The sequence below is a fragment of the Gorilla gorilla genome, chromosome 11 (assembly GCF_029281585.2).
Source record: "Gorilla gorilla gorilla isolate KB3781 chromosome 11, NHGRI_mGorGor1-v2.1_pri, whole genome shotgun sequence".
In the NCBI taxonomy this organism is placed as follows: Eukaryota; Metazoa; Chordata; class Mammalia; order Primates; family Hominidae; genus Gorilla; species Gorilla gorilla.
Window position 1 is genome coordinate 99376234 of NC_073235.2, and position 23136 is coordinate 99399369.

Below are 23136 nucleotides of genomic sequence, written 5' to 3' on the forward strand. Positions count from 1 at the left end.
GTGACCTAAGTAAACCTGCTAATGGCCCTTTTCCACGTGTATATACTATGAGAACTGATTTCTTGATTTGACATTATTTTGGTTTTTGCATGGGCATAAGGGCAAAGTCCACAGAACAAGCACATACCCACAGCGCCTGCCTGCCCATTCTCAGCAGCCATCATCAGTGCTGTTTTCCCTGAATTATCTACTGCGTTCACTGGAGCACTGTGTCTCAGAAGAAGCTGCAAGCACTCCACATGATCAGCAAATGCTGCCGCATGAAGGGGTGTCCTAAAGATTTAAAACAAGTATCACTTTAGTTTCCTTTAAACTTTATTCTCGCTAGTTACTGCCCAAGAAACATGTACATGGTGTTGTCTTAAGGATTTAAAACTTCTCAGTTTATAGACATAGTGATCAGGCCCCCTCCCTCTAAAGGTCATCCAGGATAGACACTGAAATATCACCTATGGGACTGGAACCCCCTAGATTTGGGAGGGGGGGTGTGTGTTGGCCCTGATAATGAAATTAGTGTCTTTACTGACTCTTTAATCTTAAGTTCCAGTGAGTCTACTTTTATCTTTGAGATAGATACTTTAAAAATTAATGCTTAAGTCTGTAGATAATTGGCAGATTAAATAAAAATTTTAAAAACCCATCACATCATCTATTTTGGTTGCTTAATTTCTTTTAGAGGATAATTTGGCATTATTTATCAAAATTTAAAAATATCAACCCTTTAACCAAGAAATCCACTTCTAGGTATTTATCTCTCAGATACACTTGGTCATGTGTACAGACACATATTTATTTATTTATTTATTTATTTATTTATTTATTTATTTATTTTTGAGATAGAGTCTCACTCTATCGCCCAGGCTGGAGTGCAGTGGCACAATCTCGGCTCACTGCAACCTCTGCCTCATGGGTTCACGCCATTCTCCTGCCTCAGCCTCCTGAGTAGCTGGGACTACAGGCGCCTGCCACCACGCCTGGCTAATTTTTTATATTTTTAGTAGAGATGGGGTTTCACCATGTTAGCTAGGACGGTCTCTATCTCCTGGCCTCATGATCCACCCGCCTCGGCCTCCCAAAGTGCTGGGATTACAGGCGTGAGCCACTGTACCCTGCCTAGACACATATATGAGAATGTTCACCACACCACACTTTGAAATAGCAAAATATTGGAAACAATCTAAATGTTCTTCAATAGAGGGCAGGATGAGCAAATTACAGCATATCCATTCAATGAAATAATATGTAGCTTCAAAAAGAATATGGTAAATCTGTATGTTTTGGTATGGAAGGATCTCCAAGATATACTAAAAGCAGAGCATTGTTATAGAATGCTACCATGTGCAAAAAAGAATATATGGATATATACATATATGTGTATATATGTTTGTAGATATGCATAAAAATATTTAGGAGAAAATAAAATTTGTAAATAACAGTGTATAGTAGCTTTCTCTGTGGAAGAGGCTAGGGATTCTAGGCTTAGAGGGAAATTTCTTTTAATTATACACCCTCTGTAATATTAAAAACCATGCTTATCCATTATTCTTTCAATTAAAAACATAGATGTTTGGCTACTCTGCAACTGCAAAGCAGAGGCTAAGATTCATCAAGAAAAAAGCATGCTGTTTTAGATTACTTACCTGCCTTTGTCATCTCTACAACTGACGATACTGGAATCTATGGCCCCAAGCAGCAATGATGCACAATTCCCATGATCATTGATTCTAAAATGAAAATGGGTTTTAATGTAACAATCTCACTCTTTTAAATTATATCACCTCCTAACCCATCTTCCTATGTACTGTATATTTGACAATCTGAAGCATTTAAAAAATCAAACGTAAATATTTGTGGTATATGTTTCAATGGCATACATTTTGTAACCCCTAGCATTACTTCAGAACCTCTATATCCAGGTAGAAGTTTATTGCACTTATGCAAGGCACCGTGTTAGGCGTTTTGGAGATATCAAAGTGGAATAGACATGCTTCCTTCAGATTTAAAATCTTTCTGACCTTTGGGAGGCTGAGGCAGGTGGATCATGAGGTCAGGAGTTCAAGACCAGCCTGGCCAATATGGTGAAACCCAGTCCCTACTAAAACTACAAAAATTAGCCAGGCGTGGTGGCGTGCACCTGTAGTCCCAGCTGCTTGGGAAGCTGAGGCAGGAGAATTGCTTGAACCCGGGAGCTGGAGGTTGCAGTGAGCCGACATTGTGCCACTGCGCTCCAGCCTAGGCAACAGAGCGAGACTCCATCTCAAAAAACAAAAAACAATAAACAAAATAAAATCTTTCTGACTCTTTTTTACTTATACTTTCTTTATTGGTCTACTTTATGCCTACAATATCTTTCCAATCAAATGACTCAGTTTCATATAAAGGCCAGAGACAATGTAAAGACAAAGAATCCTCAGGTCTTGGGCCCCCAGGCTAACCATGGAAGCCCAGTTGAACACAGACTCCCAGGCTGACTATGGAAGTCTGACTTAAAGTCACTGTATCCTCTGAACTATGGTTCACTATTGAGACTGGAGCAAAAATTAAATTTATCAGACAAGAGCTTACAACATATGAAAGATGAAGAATTTCAATATATGAAAAGTTGTCCCAGTGTGAAATGTCTTTCTAACCATCTGTAGGCATACTGTTGTCAACGCTGACTTATTTTTAGAATTTGGCAGACAAATGTGAGTTATACCTGAAGAGTTCTTCACATGGGTAATGCACCTCTCACTCTACCCCTTCACGAGATTTCCCGAGGGTGGCATCTGTGCCACTTTGGAACTGTGGCACTCCACAAAAATCTCCGGGAAAATCATTAATATTTTGCTATCAGATCTACTTGTCTTTAGCAGCAAAAATGGAATATTTCAGTCTTATCTGTAATCTAAAAGACTTTTTTCCCTACAAAGCAACTTTTCTATGTGTAGTTAAAATAATTAAAGCAACATCATTAACTCTCAGCATTTCTACTTACATTGCACAGTGCAGTGGAGTAAAGGGATTACCGATAAATTTACGAAAACATTTTTGCTCCAAAAGTACCTCTATACAGTTTTCATTACCTGCAAGAAATAAAAATAATTTAGGGAGTTTCCAAGAAAGAAATTTTAATCAACCCAATCTGCTTTTTCATTAAGTATTGAGTTTTTGGTTTATGAATTTTCCTGAATTGGCTGAACATTCATTCTCCATGAAATAAAATTAACAAAATGCCAAAATGTTATTAACATGCTCACAGGTGTTCTGAGACTTAATGAACAAATAAAACAATGAAGGCCATATGGTCTGGTGAAGAGAGACAGAGAAGATGACTCATTTGCAAGCAGAATATATTCTGTTTTATTCTCAGCTCTTGAAAGATAGATGCCTCACACAGGCATGCTTCAATCTGTCCACATTTATAAGAGGAAATGTACCTTTCACCCATACAAATACTTCCACTTACAGTTATGCATTCTAGTGGACAGGCGAAACTGTGATTAGTAGAAAACAGTATTTGAGATAATGCATGTGAAAAGGTTTTGACTATAAAATACCATATGTGTTTTAACTGCCCCCAAGAACAGTTCTTGGCACATCATGGGCATTCAGTAAGCACTATTCAAATAAGTAGATGAATGAATATGTGAAATTATTTTCAACAAAATGGTAGGTAGTTTCCAAATCAACTGAATTCAAGTTAAGTAAGGTCCTAGCTGTCAGCTTACTTGTTATGTGATCTGAGGCAATTTACTTGGGATCTCTGAGCCTCAGTTTCTCACATATTCAAAACTGGACTAGGAATACCTGCCCTACCTATGTCACAGGATGGTGAGAACTTTACTCAATAAAGGGCCTCAGTGTGGTTTGTGACGTTCTATACAATTGTAAGACAGATCTTGCTGCCTGGTATTGTCTCCCAGGAAGAAGGGTGACGGTTCCCCAGCCTGACTAAGCATTCCCTCATTACAGACCTGGTTAAAACAAAAAACAAAAAACAACGACAAAGTCTCTGTGGTTCTCAATTCTAATGTGGGAAGGCATTGCCATTTTGCTTTGCAACACAGATTGTCCTGAAACCTCTTCTTGGTTGAACTCACTGCTAAGTTAGTGAAAGTTCCCTTATGATCTACCTCAGAATGATGTAGATGGGACAATTTGAAATATTAAAATACAAATCAAACTTTTCTTGTATCTAAAAATAGAATAGGCAATATTGCTTTTAGACAGATTAAAAAGCTTATGAAGTAATAAATATAAAAAACTGGCAGTGGCCGGGCATGGTGGCTCACGCCTGTAATCCCAGCATTTTGGGAGGTCGAGGCGGGCGAATTACTTGAGGTCAGGAGTTCAAGACTAGCCAACATGGCCAACATGGCGAAATCCCATCTCTCCTAAAAATACCAAAAAAAAAAAAAAAAAAAAAAAAGATGTGTGGTGGTGCCTGTCTGTAGTTCCAGCTACTCGGGAGGCTGAGGCAGGAGAATCGCTTGAACCCAGGAGGCAAAGGTTGTGGTGAGCCGAAATCACGCCACAAGCCTGGGTGACAGAGTAAGACTCCATACACCCCCAGAAAAAAAAAAAAAAGCCAGCAGCTCCAGGAAAGTTGTATAATTTAGCCTTCCAACTAACTACATGGAACCCTCATTGAAATAGTCCCAGACACCTCAACTCTTCCAAAGGATCTAGCTTAGGGTAGCATCCACACATAGCATTCCTTAAGTGGGGACTATATGAATCCCAATTTAAGAGTCTGTACAGGTAGGACTGGAGATGACTGAGCTCCTTTCAATATTTCAAAGTGCCTAGTAAAAAGGAGTCTGGGAAGATGGGAGCTTGAAACTCAGTCCTGGACAAAGACTGCACTGAAAGGGTGAACGGCTTAGGAGAAGACTGCTCCTCCTCCCCTGCCTGTACCTGGAGAGGCTAGGAACACAGACACCTCTCACCCTGAGCCCTGAAGAGAGGATCTGGTCTGTGTCAGGTTTGCGGCCCGCCATTATAATCAGCACTCTCACTGCATCCTTCTCCTCCTGTAGGTTCTCCAGTGCCAGAGAGCTCCCACAGCTTGACCCAGATGGGGGTCACCCATTAGCAGGTTAAAAAAAAAATCACAATCCTCCAATGGCAGGAAGGGAACAAAACCAAGTTGAGGAAATAGAAAATTTGGCTCTTACTGAGCAGAATGAATGAAAAAAAGAGGACTGTAGTGAAAACACAGTAAGAGGTCTTAAATTGATATAATTAGAACACACACACACACACAAATGCCTTTTGTGCAACTATTAATAGTTTCTAAATTAAAATTTTAATTGACTAATTGAAAATGTAAAAAGAAAATTATAGAAGCAAAGTAAAAAAATACATGGGAAAATATCCATATAATCTTAGGGGTAGGAGACCTTTTGAAGAGAGACTGGAAACCTGGAAACCATAAAAAATCTGATAGGATCTTGGTTTTGTTCATTGACATATTTCAAGTATCTAAACAGTAGCTGCCATTGTAGTTATTCCATACATATTTGTTGAAAATATAATAGAAATGTATCTCTGTAACTGATTCAAGTACATAAAACCTCAAAATCTCTAAGTGGAAAAAAACATCCTAAACAAGGAACAAAAATATTCATATTTCTAAGACATTCATATCATTAAACATTCATTCATATCACATTCTTATCACCAAGACAAGGTGCTCCCGCAAGCATACGAGAAAAGATAAATAGCTCAATAGGAAAAAAGTGAACAGTGGATGGAAAAAGTAATTTCTAGAAGAAGAAATACAAATAGCCAGGGTACTATTAGATAGGGAAATGCAAATTGAAACAAAAAGATACCTTTTGCCTCTCAAATTGACAAAAATTTAAAAAGGTGTTATTCTGTGTTGGCAAGCATGAGGAAAAACATTAACTTTTATACAAATGTTTGGTGAAATAATAAATTCTGATATCCTTTTTGCAAAATAATATAATTTATTAAAATTAAAAAATATACAAACCCCCTTACTCAATAATTTTATTTCTGGAAACTTATCTGAGAGAATTTATGGTACCATAATATGGACATACACATTGCTGCATTGCTTGTAATAGGAAAAAAAAAATCTGAATGTCAATCCACAGAAACCTGGTTGAATAAATAATAAGTTCTGGTATACATATTGCTATGAAACAATATACAACCATTATAAGATCAATCCATATTGATACATATTGACTTGTAAGAATATCTGCAATACAATTTAAACACCAACAAAAAATTATAGAATGGCTGCTATTTGTTCTATAATTCCAGTTTCAAAAAATATAGACATTAATTTATAATTATTTATATTCTCAAAGGAAAAATTATGAAAGATGCACACAAAATTACATTAGAAAGTAGGTTTAGAAATGGAAACAATTTTACTTCAGATATTTCTGTACTTTGGAATTGGTATAATTAGCATGCATTTTTAAATTAAGTGAAATACAAATTTTAAAATCTCCCAAATAATAAGTACAACAAAATAAATAAGGAATATGAAACACAACAAACACCAAAAGATGAACCATGCATCTACTAGTAATCAATTGTGACAGGTTATTAAATTATATATATATATTTGGTATTAGTTTTATTATTTTAATCCCTTGTGGGATCCTGGTTATATTATATAGATCAGAAACCCTGAATAAAATTGGTCATTTAAGCTTATCGGTTCCGATTACGGTTAAGTGTTAATGATTAACTAAAAGGGGAAAGTGAACTTTTACTCAGTTAAGGCATCACAGCAGCTGTGGAGGGGTGAGAACTATTAAAAAAACAAACAAAATACACAAAAAAGATATCTTGGATGCAGAAAGATTAGAAACCATGGTTTGCAGAATTACATAAGGCTCTCACCTCCACTGAGCTCACAGTGGTCCTGGGGTAGGAAGTCTAGTGGAATCAGTCAAATGATAAGCAACTCACCATTGTAACAAGCCCAGTGCAGCGGCGTGTAGCCTTGGTTATCTTTGAAACAACAGTCCTCCTCAGAAAGAGCCATTTGGAGCAGCTCGCTCAGCCACGTGGCGTGGCCACGAGCAGCTGCATAGTGCAAGGGCGTCCTCCCTCTGGAATCTTTACAGAGAATTGACACTTCTTGTTCCAGCAGCATTTGCACACATTCCTCGTGTCCTGTCATAATCTGATGCATTGCAATTAAAAACACAAAACAAACCTCAGAAGACTAAGGAAGCAAAGCAGTTGGCTAAGTGAGGCTGGGCTTAGAGCAAGTGGACATATGCCTGGGTCTTTAAGGAAGGCAGACTCTGTCCTATTTCAAGGGCAGAAGGCAGGACAACCTCAGCAAAATTCCTAACAGAAAAATCTGTGAACATCAGCATTTTCCAAATATCTCTTGCCTCTCCTGACAACCGTGAAAGATATCATGATGTGGCCGGGCGTGGTGGCTCACGCCTGTAATCCCAGCACTTTGGGAGGCCGAGGCAGGAGGATCACTAGGTCAGGAGATCGAGACCATCCTGGCTAACATGGTGAAACCCCATCTCAACTAAAAAAATTACGAAAAATTAGCCTGGCATGGCATGGTCGTGGGTCCCTGTAGTCCCAGCTACTTGGGAGGCTGAGGCAGGAGAATGGCGTGAACCTGGGAGGCAGAGCTTGCAGTGAGCCCACATCGCGCCACTGCACTACGGCCTGGGCGACAGAGCAAGACTCCATCTCAAAAAGAAAGAAAGAAAGATATCATGATGCAGCAGTAAACATCAGTTTTAGAATCAGGAAGATCTAAGTGAAATCTTGGCACCCCTGTGACAGGTCAGTTCGCCTCTCCATCCCTCACTCTATTCACCTATATATAAGAATAGTAATAACAACTTCACAGGACATTGCAAGGACTGAGATAACAGATGCAAAGGCTCTCAGCTTGTTGTACAGCCCACAGGAAGCAACCGAGAAATAAAAACTATGATTGTGACAATGATCACATAGCGTTCCTCTTCTCTTCATTTATCAGTGTACTTGGTACCAGCCCAAAATAGCAATTTTATGATTTCTGCTTGTGTTTACTTAGTTTATTTGGCATGCTTTAAAAAACAGTTCAGAGGGTGCAAGTGGCTCCTGCCTGTAATCCCAGCACTTTGTGAGGTGGAGGCAGGAGGATCACTTGAGCCCAGCAGTTCGAGACCTGCCTGGGCAACACGGCAAAACCCCATCTCAACAGAAAATACAAAAATTAGCTGGGCATGCTGGCATGCACCTGTGGTCCCAGTTACTGGGGGGAGTTCAGGTGGGAGGATCATTGAGCCTGGGAGGTGGAGGTTGCAGTGAGCTGAGATCGTGCCACTACACTCCAGCCTGGGTGATAAGAGTGAGATTAAAAAAAAAAAAAAACCAAACACTTCAACAGATGTGTGCAAATAATTGTCCACAGGATACATATTTTGGCATTATTTGTAAGGACAAACAATTAGAAATTGCATAACTACTTAAAACCAGGTAATCATTGAAATAAACTATGACACTTGAACACAATGAGGCATTAAAAATCATGATGCAGAAAAAAATGAAATGAAAAAAGATCCTTGATATACTAAGAGAAAAAAGCAGATTCCAAATGATATCTTCAGTATTCTCTTTTTAAAATCTAAAACAAATCTATATATAGAAAAAAGATTGGAGATAATATACACCAAATAGTGGTTATCTCCAGGAGGTATGATTACTGGTGATTGTGATTTTCTTCTCTGGGCTTTAAAAAAAAAATATTCTGCAAATTTTCTATGATATACTTGTATTTTGTAGTCAGAAAGCAGAACCAATTTCACCAGCAGTAGGTGTTCATGCATCTATTATCACAATCTAACATGAAATCTTAAGAGCAAAACCTTCCATTATTTTGCCTTTGCCAAGGATTTTGTAATTTCTTTTGGACTGAATAAGGTTAATTGGTTGTATTAGGAAACAATTTTTGCTAAACATTTTTTGCTAAAAATCCATAGAAGGAAAAAAAAAGAAAACAGGCTCATTAAAAAAATTGCTTGACTACAGCTGAGAAAGATGTACATACCCCTCTGTGTAAAGCTGTGCATCCTAGGATGTCAACAGTGTCTACGTTGGCTTCCTTTTCAAGTAACAATGAAACAGCGTCAATATGTCCATATGCTACTGCAAGCATCAGTGGTGTTCTAGGCAGAGAGATAAAGCAGGCTTTTAAAAAGGAGATTTAAAAAAATATTCATCACTACCAGTAGGAGGACATTCTCTTTCTCTCTCCCATTCTCTTCCCCTCTCCTTTTGACAATTTCTTAATATTTTCTAAGTGTCCCCAGTTTGCTATACAATATGCAGAACAAGCTATCTGCCTCTGCTCTAATGGTCACATGGAATGTTGTTAGTGGAATGATCCCTAGGGATGAGGCAGGGGAAGCTTCCTTTTCAAAATATTCATGTTAATCCCATCATTTTCAGATCCATGTAGCATTTACTAGATATCAAGGGCGGGGAGTATGTGTATGCAGAAGCCCCTCTTGCTTCCATCAGAGCAGCTCTACTTTGTAGTATTCTATGTTGGACTTCTGCTAAAGATTTCATTTACACAAAGCTTCTTTCCCCAAAGAAAAGTCTGTCAAGTCTCAGGGAAAGAATGAAGTGTTGTGATGCAAGAGGGAGGTGAGATTCTGACTATCACACTGATTCACATGCCTGGGGCTAGTCACTGCTGACTTTTGCTCCGCATTTCCTATTTGTAAGAGAAGATTAGGTGGGGAATATGCCAACAGAAGGAAATTACTTTGAAAAAGCAAAGTTGAGGAAGAAAAGGCATCTGAAGGATTTTAATAATAGAGATAACCTCATGAGGTCTGTCCTATTTATTAATTAGAAAATGGCAATGGTGTAGCAGCTTCAGAAGAAGGTAAAAATGGGCAGAAAGAGGGAACAAAGGAGAATATATAAATAAGAGCCGGGAAACATGGCCACAGCCCTTAAAAAGGTGATCCTTTCATCAAGACATGTGCACACCCACTCCTTCATGCTTTTCTTGGATATACGCACTGTGACTTAAAGCCACCTCATTGTGTATTGGTCCTGGTCCAAATATATTCCCCCAACTTCTCGGTTCCGCAGTCAGCCTTGTAATGATTTAACAAACCAACCAGGTAGCTGCTGTGATTGAAATGTCAACCCAAGGCCACGTGTGAGCACACTTACTGTCCTTTGGCATCTTTCACATCGACCGCCTCCGGGTTGTCTGCAATTTCTAGCAACAGCCGTAAACACAGTGTGTGACCATTAATTACTGAAAAAGAAAACAGTGGACAGTCTTTTAACAGAACAACACTACACATATCTCTTCCAAATGACTTTTTTTTTTTTTTTTTTTTGAGATGGAGTCTCGCTCTGTCGCCAGGCTGGAGTGCAGTGGGGCGATGTCATCTCACTGCAATCTCCACCTCCCAGGTTCAAGCGATTCTCCTGCCTCAGCCTCCTGAGTAGCTGGGATTACAGGCATGCACCACCATTCCTGGCTAATTTTTGCATTTTTAGTAGAGACAGGGTCTCACCATCTTGGCCAGCCTGGTCTCGAATTCCTAGCCCCAGGTGATCCGCCAGCCTCGGCCTCCCAAAGTGCTGGGATTACAGGCATGAGCCACCAAGTGACCTTCTGAGACAGAATCTCCCTCTGTCGTCCAGGCTGGAGTGCAATGGTATGATCTTGGCTCACTGCAACCTCCGCCTCCCGAGTTCAAGTGATTATTCTGCCTCCCGAGTAGCTGGGATTATAGGCATGCACCACCACACCCGCTAATTTTTGCATTTTTAGTAGAGATGGGGTTTCACCATGTTGCCTAGGCTGGTCTTGAACTCCTGGGCTCAAGCAATCTGACTGCCTTGGCCTCCCAAAGTGCTGGGATTACAGGCATGAACCACCATGCCTGGCTCCAAGTGACATTTATTTGGACTTCAAATCAGTGGTTTTCCATTGTTGCCGCTGGATCCCCCTCGGCTTCCAGCTCAAGGTAGTTTCCAGGCAGAGTGCCTCTGTGTTAATCTGTCTTCCCCCTTCTTCCTAGCAGGGTGCATTGATCCCCACCTTCCTTTTCTAGTTCCTGTGTTGAGGGTTTTTTCTTACACTTAGGGTCCTTTCTTATCTCCTGTCATGGGACTAATAATCTCTCCCCACTAGTCAGCTCCCCTTTTTGTTCCTCTGAGTCACCCAATTCCATATAATCATACTGTATCTACCCTGCCTCCAACCCCTTTAAAAAGAAGGAATAAGGGAGAGAAGCGAGTGGAAGTGTGAGGGGAGCAGGAGCAGAATGGAGGAGGAGGAGGAAGGCGAGGAAGGAAGGAGAGAAGTGGAGGGGAGAGGGGAGACGGGCAGGAGGGGAGAGGGGAGACGGTCAGAAGGGAAGGGAGTAGGGACCTGGGGCTGCCTCTTCTCCCGGGTCGTTTTACATTCTGAGGTAGATATTCAGAAGAGGTATTCCTGCAATAGCTCTGACTGATGGGTGGTGGCAGAAAACAAAACCTCACGCCGGCAGGGTGTGCACGCTCCATCCGCTCACTGTTGAGTGACGGTCCCTCAGCCCCGCGGTCCCTGAGCCACAGGCGGCGCTTTCTCTGACTTCCCAGGCGTCCTCGTGCCTGGCCGAGGTGTGACTGGGCTCCCTGGGAGCCCTTTCCTAGGCCAGACTGGGCCTCCCCCTGCCCCTCCTCGCCCAGCGGACCGGGTAGGGGCCAATGTGGCAGGAAATGCGGCCCCCACGCGGGGCCGGCCTGGGCCGGCTGGGGCGGGAGCACTGGACGCACTCCTGTGCACACCAATACCAGGCAGCTTTAGAAGGCTGTAGTGGTCCCACAGGGGCTGGGAAGCAAACCTGTGATGATAACCTCGGGGTAAGCTGCTTTCTGCCAGGCTGTTGAACGCAAACCAAAGCCTTATGATAGGCATGACTTCCCACTCAGGGAGTAAGATGAGAGCAACCGTGGTTAAAATTCCAAAGGTGACCTTCTCTCCTCTCTAACAATGAGAAGGCCACAAAGTACATTGCATTTGCCACATTATGGATGTGGAGAGAGAAGGGAATAGACGCCGCTATGTGAGGTTGATAAAGGCTCTCCTAAGAGCTGCATTTTACAGATCTTTTATTTGCTTGCCAGCCACGAGAGAATGCTAATTTAACAATGACACATTTTTTCAGGGACAATACATACATATTGGAATTAGCTTGCATTCATCAACAGCACTCAAATGAACTACAGGAATAATGTGCACATTTTGTAGACCATTGCATTCAGCTAATTCTCAGCAACATTCCATTTATGTATCTCGGGAGGAAATTCTGTGGATTGGAGTACAGGTAATATGTGGTTGCTGCTGCTGTTATGTTTTTTGTTCTTACAATTACACTAAATCTGCTACCATTGGTGAAGTAGGCAAGAAGTTTAATGTATGGCTAAAAGGAAATGACTGGCAAAGGACTGACAGCTGAATACTGCAGATGGCAGGTTCATGAACGTGGAAAAACTGCATATTTTGACTGGTTCCTCTTTCTGTAGCAGCTTAATACTCTAAATAGTCATAATCATAATAGTTCAAGTGACATTTGATATTTGGCTAAACATAAGAAGAAAAAAATGATCTAACTTCATATAACTCACCCAATGTGTTAGACAGCAAAACAGTTTCTACAGTTGTGCTTTTGTTTTTTTTTTGTTTGTTTGTTTTTGGTACAGTAGCTTTTTGAACTTAGCTAATAGCCCTCAGGTATTTTTTTTTTTTTTTTTTTGAGGTAGAGTCTAGCTCTGTTGCCCAGGCTGGAGTGCAGTGGCGTAAACTCGGCTCACTGCAACCTCTGCCTCCTGGGTTCAAGCGATTCTCCTGCCTCAGCCTCCCGAGTAGCTGGGACTACAGATGCGCACTACCATGCCCAGCTAAGTTTTGTATTTTTAGAAGAGATGGGGTTTCACCTTGTTGGCCAGGCTGGTCTCAAATTCCTGACCTCAGGTGATCTGCCCTCCTCGGCCTTCCAAAGTGCTGGGATTACAGACATGAACCACTGCGCCCAGCCCCTCAGGTAAATCTAAGTTCCCCTGAAGTTGGTAGCCAAACTTAAATTCTCTTTGGCTTCCTACACACTACATTTCTTTTTCCCCAAATTGCCTTCTAGCAAAAAGATGCTAACATCTTTAGCTCTGCTGCCAAGTTCAGCTTTGTCTCAGACCAGCTCAGCCTCTTCCTGACTATGAGTGACAACCATTTTTCACACAACTCAAAGACTACAAACTGTCACTCCAACTATCTGTGCCAAAACCTCTCATACTCTTCCTGGCTCTTGCTCCTCATAGTGCTCCGAGGATTTGAAACTCAAAATATTGGCCTCTCAAAAGAGTTGAAAAAGATTTTGGGTAAGCAGATCCTCAAAGCACACGCTAAAGCTTCTGCACAGTAGACATTTTGTGAACAGTCCAGTGACAGTGTCTTTTTAGTGAATGACAGGAGGAAAATCCAAGCTGACTGAGTCTTCTTGACCACTAGAGGGCTTCACTGGACCACAACCCATATCACACTGGCAAATGAGTGAAAACAATTGTTCTTCATTGTTTACCTGTTTATAAGGGCGATTTTCCACAATCAAAGTAGGCCCTTTGTAATTGTCAGGAATTATATAATAACGAAAATAGGATGCTTCTCTTAAAAATAGCAACTAATCTTTTAAAAAGGACAAAATTTGAATTTTATAATAATAACAAGAATGGCTGGGGAGAAAAAAGACTAAATGTGATGAGAAATGAGAAGTTATAATTCAACCACACCAACTATTACTAACCTTATGGTTAACTTTTTTTTTTACAGCAACAATCATTTCCAAGTAAGCAGGCAACAATTAGTTTTTTTCAAACTCTGTATTGTTTTTCTTCAGTGGCTTGGAAATTCAGGGACATAGATGGAAATAGTTTTACAAGGTCTATCATTCTGGGAAAATTTTCCCAAGTAACAAGAATCATAAAGTCTTTTGAAAAAGTATCTTCACTTATTTGCTTCCTCAATACACCCATTTCACCAAGTAAGACCGTTATTTATTGTTACAAAATGTTATCTACTACCCTAATCAAAGGCTGATATCACTGGATTTCCTGAGCCAAAGATATCTATGCCTTAGCTGAGCTAGAGACTCTTCCATATTACCCTTATGTCTGTGTATATACCTAGAAGTGTCTTGACACAGGTTTTCATGGGCATGGGAGAAAAATCCCAGAAAAGGCAAATGACTTTCTTTTTGATATATACATGAACTTTTAAAGCGTCTTGACACAGGTTTTCATGGGCATGGGAGAAAAATCCCAGAAAAGGCAAATGACTTTCTTTTTGATATATACATGTACTTTTAAAGCGTCTTGATTTTTACATCGATGTGTAAAAAAGCTAAGAAACATCATTTAGGCTGGCAGAATGATGTACTGATTGCTGCCTTATGATTCCTTATACGAAATAGCCCTGAATACATTAATATGAATATGAAATAGCCATAAAACCTGATATTGGTTTTATGCTTTCAAATACTGTCTGATTTTGATGTATTTTGTTCTATGTAACTTGTTCTGAAGATTGCATTACACCTTGCTCTTTGTTCAGAATGTTTTGTGGTAGCTTTTAGCCAAAAGTTCTGAACTCTCTTTTGAGTTAACAAGTCCAGAGCACCTGGCCAGAGAACACCGATCACCTCCAAGAGGATAGCAGGCCAAAAGCATTTTGGAAGTGTGGAAGTACATCTGATGTGGAAAGAAAATTGATATTTAAAAAACTGGGATGAAAGAAGATGCTGCTTTCCTTCTATAAAAACTTACGAACAAGCCACAAAACTAGGGTAATCAGGCCCTTGACAAGACCTACCTGAGGCATGAAGTGGGGTTCTTTTGGTTACATTGTCTTTCACAAAGATGGATGCGCCCTGATTGATAAGCGCTTCCACACATTCTGTGTGTCCTTTAAAGGCAGCCAGATCCAGAGCAGTGCGGCCTTTCTCATCCCTGATGTCCAGGTCCATCAACGACTGCAGAAGGACTTCCAAGGCTTGATGGTGCCCATTGTAGGCCTGCAAAGAAGAAACCAATGGCTCCCATGCTTGCTCGCTCACCTCAAATCCCGCCACAGTCCACAGGAGGGGCTGGGCTTCCTGGGCCATGGATAGAGACTACTCCCAAGAGCACGTCAGAAAAACACTTGGAATATTTATTAAAACACAGGCAAACTGGAGAGTTAGACTGAAACACTACAATGCACAAACCTCACAGTTCCATATGAGTTTCGTGGTCTTTCTCTTTTGTCACATAATTTGTTCCAAAGACACTGAATGAATTAATGTATTCTTATATCTACTGATCTAATCATCTAATATAAACAAACAGCTGAATGAATTACCATATTCTTTTATCTGTCAGTTCAGTCCTAAACATATTGGCATAATCAGAATTTTTTTCGAGGAGTCTTTTCTGATAACAAACCTGGGGGAAAAATTACTAAAAACACTGTGGACTCTGAGATACAACAGAGGCATATAGATGTTCTGTTACAGGCCAATTCTATACTAATTTCTAACTGTGTGACCTTAGGTGAGTTTCTTAATTTCACTTAGAGTTTGTTTCTTCATCTATAAGATGAGAGCAATCAAAGCTGCCTTCTAGGGTTGCTGTGAAGATGAAATTGCATAGGCTTTGCATAATATCTTGCATGTGGCTAGTGCTTCTTTTCTCCTTTATTTCTTCCCTTGATTACAATGAAAAACATTTCATTATAGAAACAATTATGGAAATATACTCCATGTAGCAGCACTAAGTTCAGACCTTTTATGAGGTCCTAAGCTATGTTAAGATTAAGAGGCTTGTCAGACACGGTGGCTCACGCCTGTAATCCCAGCACTTTGGGAGGCCGAGATGGGTGGATCACTTGAGGTCAGGCATTTGAGACCAGTCTGGCCAAAATAGTGAAACCTTGTTCCTACTAAAAATACAAAAATTAGCAGGCATGGTGGCGGGTGCCTGTAATCCCAGCTACTCGGGAGGCTGAGGCAAGAGAATTGCTTGAACCCAAGACGGAGGTTGCAGTGAGCTATTATCACGACTCTGCACTCCAGCTTGAGTGACAGAGCAAGACTCTGTCTAGAAAAAAAAACAACAAAAAATGATGCTTTGTACCATCAAAAAACAAAACTAAAAGTCTGAAAGATAATTTTTATTGAGTCTATAAGTTAAAAAATATATTAGCTGCCCCCCACCCCACCTCTCCACACACAGGCAAAGGACACTGAAAATAAGAGAAGGGAGCTAAGGTTATATGGGGTGAAATGGGGATGGGGGACATGGTCAAGAGCAGTTGAGAAAATTGTTTATTGGTGGCCTGACTCTGAAACTACAGATGATAGTTTAAGAGAACATTTTGAGAAATGGGGCACATTCACAGGTTGTGTGGTAATAAAAGACCCCCGAACAAAATGTTCCAGGGGCTTTGGTTTTGTGACCTACTCTTGTGTTGAAGAGGTAGATGCTTGACCACATAGCGTTGATGAGCATGTAGAGGAACGAGAGAGCTGTTTCTAGGGAAGATTCTGCAAAGCCTGCTGCCCATCTAACAGCAAAGAAAATATTTGTTGGTGGTATTAAAGAAGATATAGAGGAATAGAATTTGAGAGACCACTTTAAAAGGTATGGCAAGATTACAACCACAGAAGTTACGGAAGACAGGCAGATTGGAAAAAAAGAGAGGATTTGCTTTTTGTAACTTTTGATGATCATGCTACAGTTGATAAAACTGTCATTCAGAAACACCACAACATTAATAGGCATAACTTGGAAGTGAAAGAGGCCCATTCTATACAAGAGATGCAGTCTGCTGGATTGCAGAGAGGTCGTGGAGGTGGATCTAGCAATTTTATGGGTGGTGGAGGAAACTTTGGAGATGGAGGAAGTAATTTTGGCTGTGGTAGAAACTTTGGTGGAAGAAGAGGCTATGGTGGTGAAGGTGGTGGCAGCAGAGGTAGTTATGGAGGAGGTGATGGTGGGTGTAATGGATTTGGAGGTGATGGTGGCACCTATGATGGTGGTCCTGGTTCTAGTGGTAGAGGGGGCTATGGTGGTGGTGGACCAGGATATAGAAACCAAGGGGGTAGATATGGTGGTGGGGGATATGGTGGTTACAATGAAGGAGGAAACTTTGGTGGTGGTACCTGTGGTGGTGGTGGGAACAATAATGATTCTGGAAATTATAGTGGGCGACAGCAATCAAATTTTGGATCCATGAAAGGGGGTAGTTTTGGTGGAAGAAGCTCAGACAGTCCCTATGGTGGTGGTTGGGTCTGGTGGTGGAAGTGGTGGATATGGTAGCAGAAGTTTCTAAAACAGCAGAAAAGAGCTAGAGTTCTTAGCAGGAGAGAGCGAGGAGTTGTCAGGAGAGCTGCAGGTTACTTTGAGACAATTGTCCCAAATGCATTAGAGGAATGGTAAAAATCTGCCACAGGAATGATCATCCATAGTCAGAAAAGTTACTGCAGCTTAAGCAGGAAATCCTTCTTGTGCAGGACTGTCACAGCCACCGTTTGCAAAAAGTCCAGCTATTAATTAATGCAATGTAATGCCATTTAGATGTACATTCCTGAGGTATTTAATCTGTTGTAGCTTTATCTTTTTCTTTTTCTTTTCATTACGTCAGGTATATTGTCTTGTAAATTGGGGTAGTGGTATGAGGATTAAAAAATTAAGGCATTTTTAACTTTCAATATTTGTGTAATTCCATTTTTCTACATTTTAATACAGAAACTTTAACAAAATGCAGTTTTGAAGGTGTTTCCTTGTGAGTTAACAATAAAGAAGATCACTGTTAATTACTATTTTGTATGAATTTTATTAAAGTTAAATGTAAAGAAACAACTGCTGACTTACAGTTTAAAGGGAATCTATTCTTCCCATTTCCAAACCATGATCTGAATGGGCACTGACAAGTGGAGAGAATAGATATTTGTATGTTTGCAATGTGTGTTTTAGATAAATAGGACTGGGTATTTAAATTAGCATATTTGTGAATTTAATAGCATTAAGATTACCTTCAAATGAAAAACAAAAACTCAGAATTCACAAAAAAAAGAAAAGAAAAGCCTGATTCCAGTGTCTTCAGCAACCAAGTCTCTTCTTATGTCACTCGCACTTTTTATTTTTTTACTGCAGCTATTACTCAAGATACAATTTGTTTGAAAAAAGGCTCAGCACAGACAAAAGACTAATTTCCTTAATATATAAAGAACTCTTGGAAACCATTTTAAAAACCAGGAAAATATGCAAAAGGCATGAGAAGGCAACTCACAGAAAAAGAAATAAAAAAGGTCAATAAATATGTGAATATGTGAAGAAATAAGTAAAATTTTAAAGTATGATTTTTCACCTACCAGACTGGCAATGATTAAAGTTTGGTCATGCCCAGTATTAGATAAGACACTGAAAAAAGCAATCACACACTCTGTTGGTGAGAGTATAGATTGGTGTGACATTTGTGGAGGGTGGTTTAACAAAATCTATCAAACTTTTTAAAAAGAGAAACGAAGTTGCAAACAGTACTTAAAGTATGATCTCATTTATATACAAAGCAAATATATCTCATATATATAGGCTTCTGTATTCATAGAAGATTTGTAGAAAGATACAAAAGAAGCTATCAATGGTACTTATCTCTAGAACTAGGAAGTAGAGTAATAAATGCATGGACTTATTTTACCTTATCTTTTAAAATATGGTTTGAATGTTTCTTCCTGAGTGTGTGTTAACAATGACAATAACAAAAACTACATTGAAAAGGAGACATAGGAATTAAGAGTACAGATACATTAAATATTTTTTTCTCATTACATTATTTTTGTGAATGATTTTGATTATGTTACATATTAAACCTATATATCATTTATAACAGGTAGTATAACAACTCATGCTGATGAATCCCAAAAGTATATCCCAGTCCCACTTCTCCTTTGACTTCTCAACTTGTATGTCCAGCTGCCTATTGATGTTCCCACTTGAACGTGTAATAGGCATCTCAAACTGAAATCTCCCTCCCAAAACTTGCTCCATCTGCAGCCTTTACCATCTCAGTAAATGGCAACTTTATTCTTCTAGTTGTTCAGGCCCCAAACCTTACAGTTGTCTTTGTCTTCCCTCCTGTTAAACCCAGAGCTATTGCCCTGAACAAGGAAGGGCTCTGGATAATAGAGCCAGTGGGTGTTGAAAAATAGCCCTTCCCCTCCTTGCTGCCCTAGTACAGGGAAGTGTCTGCTGAAAGCAAAGGACACATTTGCTAACTCACATGGAGGTGTCATTAGGGTCTCAGGTATCTGGCAGGAATCTGGCCTAATTCTCACAAAGTGCTGTATCAATGCCACTTTCAGGGCTCATCATTTCTATTCTTTCTTTAAAATACATCCAGAATCTGTCTTCTTCTCACCACATCACCAACCTGTTTTGCCAGGATTACAGCAAAAGCTTCCCTTCCTATCCTTGTCCCACTGCAGTCTGTTATTAATGCAACCATTGGGTGAAATCTTTTAAACTCCAGTTGGGTCACATCATTCCTTGCTTAAAACTAGCCTATGACGTCTTCCCTCACTGATACCAACGTCCAAAACTTTCCATGACCAATCAGGCCCCCAGAATCTGGCCTTCCTCTACCCTCAGCTTCAGCATGTCCCCTCACTCACTCTGTTCCAGCTGCACCAGCCTCCCTCTATAGTTAAATAGCTCCATGTCCCCCTCGGGGCCACTGCATCTGTACTTTCTGCTCCCTCTGTCTGGAAAGCTCTCCCAGTAATTCTGCTCAAATATCACCTTATCAGGGGGGCTTCCCAGAGCAGCCCACGTAACATATAAAATAGGCTCTGCTCTCCACCTCACACATACTCCCAGATACTCTCCACCCCACTAATCCTGCTTTCTTCTGCTTCATAGCACAAAACCGATATCAATGGATATCTGTTATGTATCTATTGATTTGCTTATTGTTTGTGATTGAAGGGACTTAATGTGGGTTGTTCTTGCTGTATTCTAGAATCATGCCTGGCACACAGTAGACACTCAACACTTATCTGATGAATAAATGAATGAATATAATGACTGCTATATTTATTACTATTTTTGGTAGAAATATGTTTTTTAAACAGCAATTATTTTTTGAGGGTTTTTTATGTGCTGGGCACTATTTCAAACATTTTAGCATAAATCCCAAACATCTTTTCTTATAGATGAAAAAACCAAAACAAGCAATGTTAATTAACTTGTCCAAGATCACTTAGTTAGTAAGTGACAAAATCAGGATTCTGAACCCAGAATCTGTCACTACTAAATCTCACGCTTTTAGGCGCCATCTTACAATTTTCCCCAGTAATTCCATTTAGTTGACTTCCAAACAAAATTCTCTTGTCTCTATGTGGAATAGAGACAAAATAATGGTGACAGAATTGAATAACAAATATTGAATCAGAAACCTAAACCCTTTCTATAGAAGACTCAACACAGAAATGCAGTGGCTTGAGCGGAGCTATGAAGCGAGAAGGTACACTTCCGGGACTAACCTTTAGACTCTTGCTCTTCTACTACACACACTGCCTGGCTTGAGACAGGAGAATGCATTTCTAAAATAAATTGCTAATAGATATGTCTAACTTTCTGATCTGTGCTTGTTATGCAAACCATAGCTGCACAGGATAGTAAGCCTCTATTCTAACCTAAACTCCAAAGCAATAGCTAACTTTTATGGAGCACTTGCTCTATGTCAGGCAGTATTGGGCATGCATTGCCTCACTGAATTCTCACAACAACCTATGCTCTACTCCTGTTATTCCCATTTTGCCCAGGATGAAACAGAAGGGCAGAGATGATAACCAGCTCTCCCATGGTTACACAGCCTAATGTGGAGGAGCTGGGTTTCAAAGGTGGACCAGGCTGACTCCCAGAGCCCAAGCTGTGAGGCTTTTCACTAGTGAATATGGAAAGGGCGCAACATGACCATAAGGTATATGTTCCCCTAACCTTTTATTATAGGAAATTCCAAACATAAACAAATAATAGAGGATGGTATAATGAATTGCCGTATACCTTTCACGCAGTTTGGGTCATGAACAACTCAGGGAATAAGCGATTTCTCTTTTTTTCTTTCTTTTTTTTTTTTGAGCTGGAGTCTCATTCCATCGCCCAGGCTGGAGTGCAGTGGTGCCATCTTGGCTCACTGCAGCCTCCACCTCCCGGGTTCAAGTAATTCTCCTGCCTCAGCCTCCTCAGTAGATGAGATTACAGGTGCACACCACCATGCCCAGCTAATTTTTGTATTTTTATTTTTATTTTGTATTTTTAGTAGAGATGGGGTTTCACCATATTGGCCAAGCTGGTCTCAAACTCCTGGACTCAAGTGATCCACCTGCCTTGCCCTCCCAAAGTGCTGAGATTACAGGCGTGAGCCACCACATCCGGCCACACAAGTGATTTTAAGCCAACTCAGGAGCACTTCATGTAAAACTTGAGATAAAAGGAGTGCCTACATCAGTGTGTACATCAGGCTATGACACTTGACTCCAGGCTTAGTCTGTCGCTTAAACTTGGACTTAACGTGCTTAAGTTAAAGAGACCTAATACTAAAATCAAATGGAGTGAACCATGCTGGCAATTAGGAAAGCTTTAAAATTTCAACCCATACTTTCTTCTATACCAGGCACTTGAAAACCCTCTTAAAGACAGAATGGTTGAGAGGCCAGATTTATCTATAGCAGGGGTATCCAATCTTTTGGCTTCCCTGGGCCACGTTGGAAGAATTGCTTTGGGCAACACATAAAATACACTAACACTAATGATAGCCGATGAGCTTAAATAAAAAAAAATTGCAAAAGGAATCTCATCATGTTTTAAGAGAGTTTACAAATTAATGTTGGGCCACAATCAAAGCCATCCTGGGCACATGCAACCCTTCAGCCAGGGGTTGGACAAGCATAATCTATAAAATTCGCTTTGTTTCTTTATCTAGTTTGTAGCTCCTGAATTTTACTATGCATAAAGTAAAGCCTTCACTAGAAGTATTAAACATTTTAAATTGTTTTAAGCAACACCTTTAAAAAGCCTTATTAGGTAACAATTATTTCTTAAACGTGATTAATTTCTCCAGATCTTTTAAGATAGGAACTAAGGACAATGAGGGGAAAGAATTGGGATCTCAACAGAATCCATGAGAACAATGGATCTGTCTGGAAATCTTGACAGCTAGAGCTTTCATTTGCATAACATTGTTTCTTAATTTAATCTTTTCAAGAGGATGAAATGCTTATGAAATTCACTGGGCCAATAACCCTGGAGATTTGAATCATTCAGCCAGGAAATAGTAACTCAAGGCAGGTCAGGTTTCTTGCAGCAGTCAAGGTTTGGGGGCACCTGGTTCCATTACACTGCTAGAGGGCTTCCACCTAAGAAATTATGTGCCTTGGGTTTTATCAAGTTAATTGCTACTGAGGCCCCTAGAGAGGGTGATGGGCATACCTGTGGGGTCCTTAAAGCAAATAATTTGTATTTAGAGAGAAAGAATAAAATGACTTTAGAAGGAATCCACCGTAATCACCCTGGTCCAAGTCATGGTCATCATCTCTTGCCTGGTTTGCTTTGCTTCTGCTTTCGTTCCCTTGCAATTTTGACTCAACATAGAAACTAAAGTAATCCTTTTAAAACAAAAGTCACATCATATCAATCTGTTTCCTCAAGACCCTCCTAATAGTTTCCTATTTTGTTCAGAGTAAAAGTCCCCGTGAGATCTGTGGTGGCCCCCCAAACTCCTGGCTCCCTCCACAACATGTGAGGCATCGCCCCCAGCTACTCTCTCCTCACCACTCTGCTCCAGCCACAGTGGCCCCTTTCCTGTTCTGTGGACAGTTCATGAGTTCCCCCAGGGACTTTGCACTTCTGCCCAAAACACTCCTTCATCAGATGTCAACATGCATAGCTCTTAAGGTCTCTGTACAAATATGAGATTCTATGCTACGTAAAATAGCACCCTGGCCAGGTGCAGCAGCTCATGCCTGCAATTGCAGCTACTCAGGAGATTAAGACAGGAGGATCACTTGAGCCTGGGAGTTTGAGACCAGCCTGGGCAACACA

The 23136-nt window shown here is 40.3% G+C and overlaps 1 protein-coding gene and 1 pseudogene across 5 annotated transcripts in view; one reads left to right on the forward strand and one right to left on the reverse strand.

Annotated features, from left to right (window-relative positions):
* ANKRD44 (ankyrin repeat domain 44) overlaps nucleotides 1-23136 on the reverse strand; it is a 348412-nt gene that overhangs the window by 37785 nt on the left and 287491 nt on the right. For all 5 annotated transcript variants that reach the window (XM_055379331.2, XM_055379330.2, XM_031008706.2 and 2 more), the window contains exons 18-24: nucleotides 14867-15068; nucleotides 10180-10267; nucleotides 9038-9155; nucleotides 6937-7153; nucleotides 2978-3065; nucleotides 1641-1724; nucleotides 128-273 (exon numbers count right to left, since the gene is read on the reverse strand). In XM_055379331.2, coding sequence (XP_055235306.1) covers nucleotides 128-273; nucleotides 1641-1724; nucleotides 2978-3065; nucleotides 6937-7153; nucleotides 9038-9155; nucleotides 10180-10267; nucleotides 14867-15068 — 943 coding nt within the window. The remainder of the gene's footprint in view (nucleotides 1-127; nucleotides 274-1640; nucleotides 1725-2977; nucleotides 3066-6936; nucleotides 7154-9037; nucleotides 9156-10179; nucleotides 10268-14866; nucleotides 15069-23136) is intronic.
* On the forward strand, nucleotides 15157-17365 carry LOC101150405 (heterogeneous nuclear ribonucleoprotein A3-like; annotated as a pseudogene).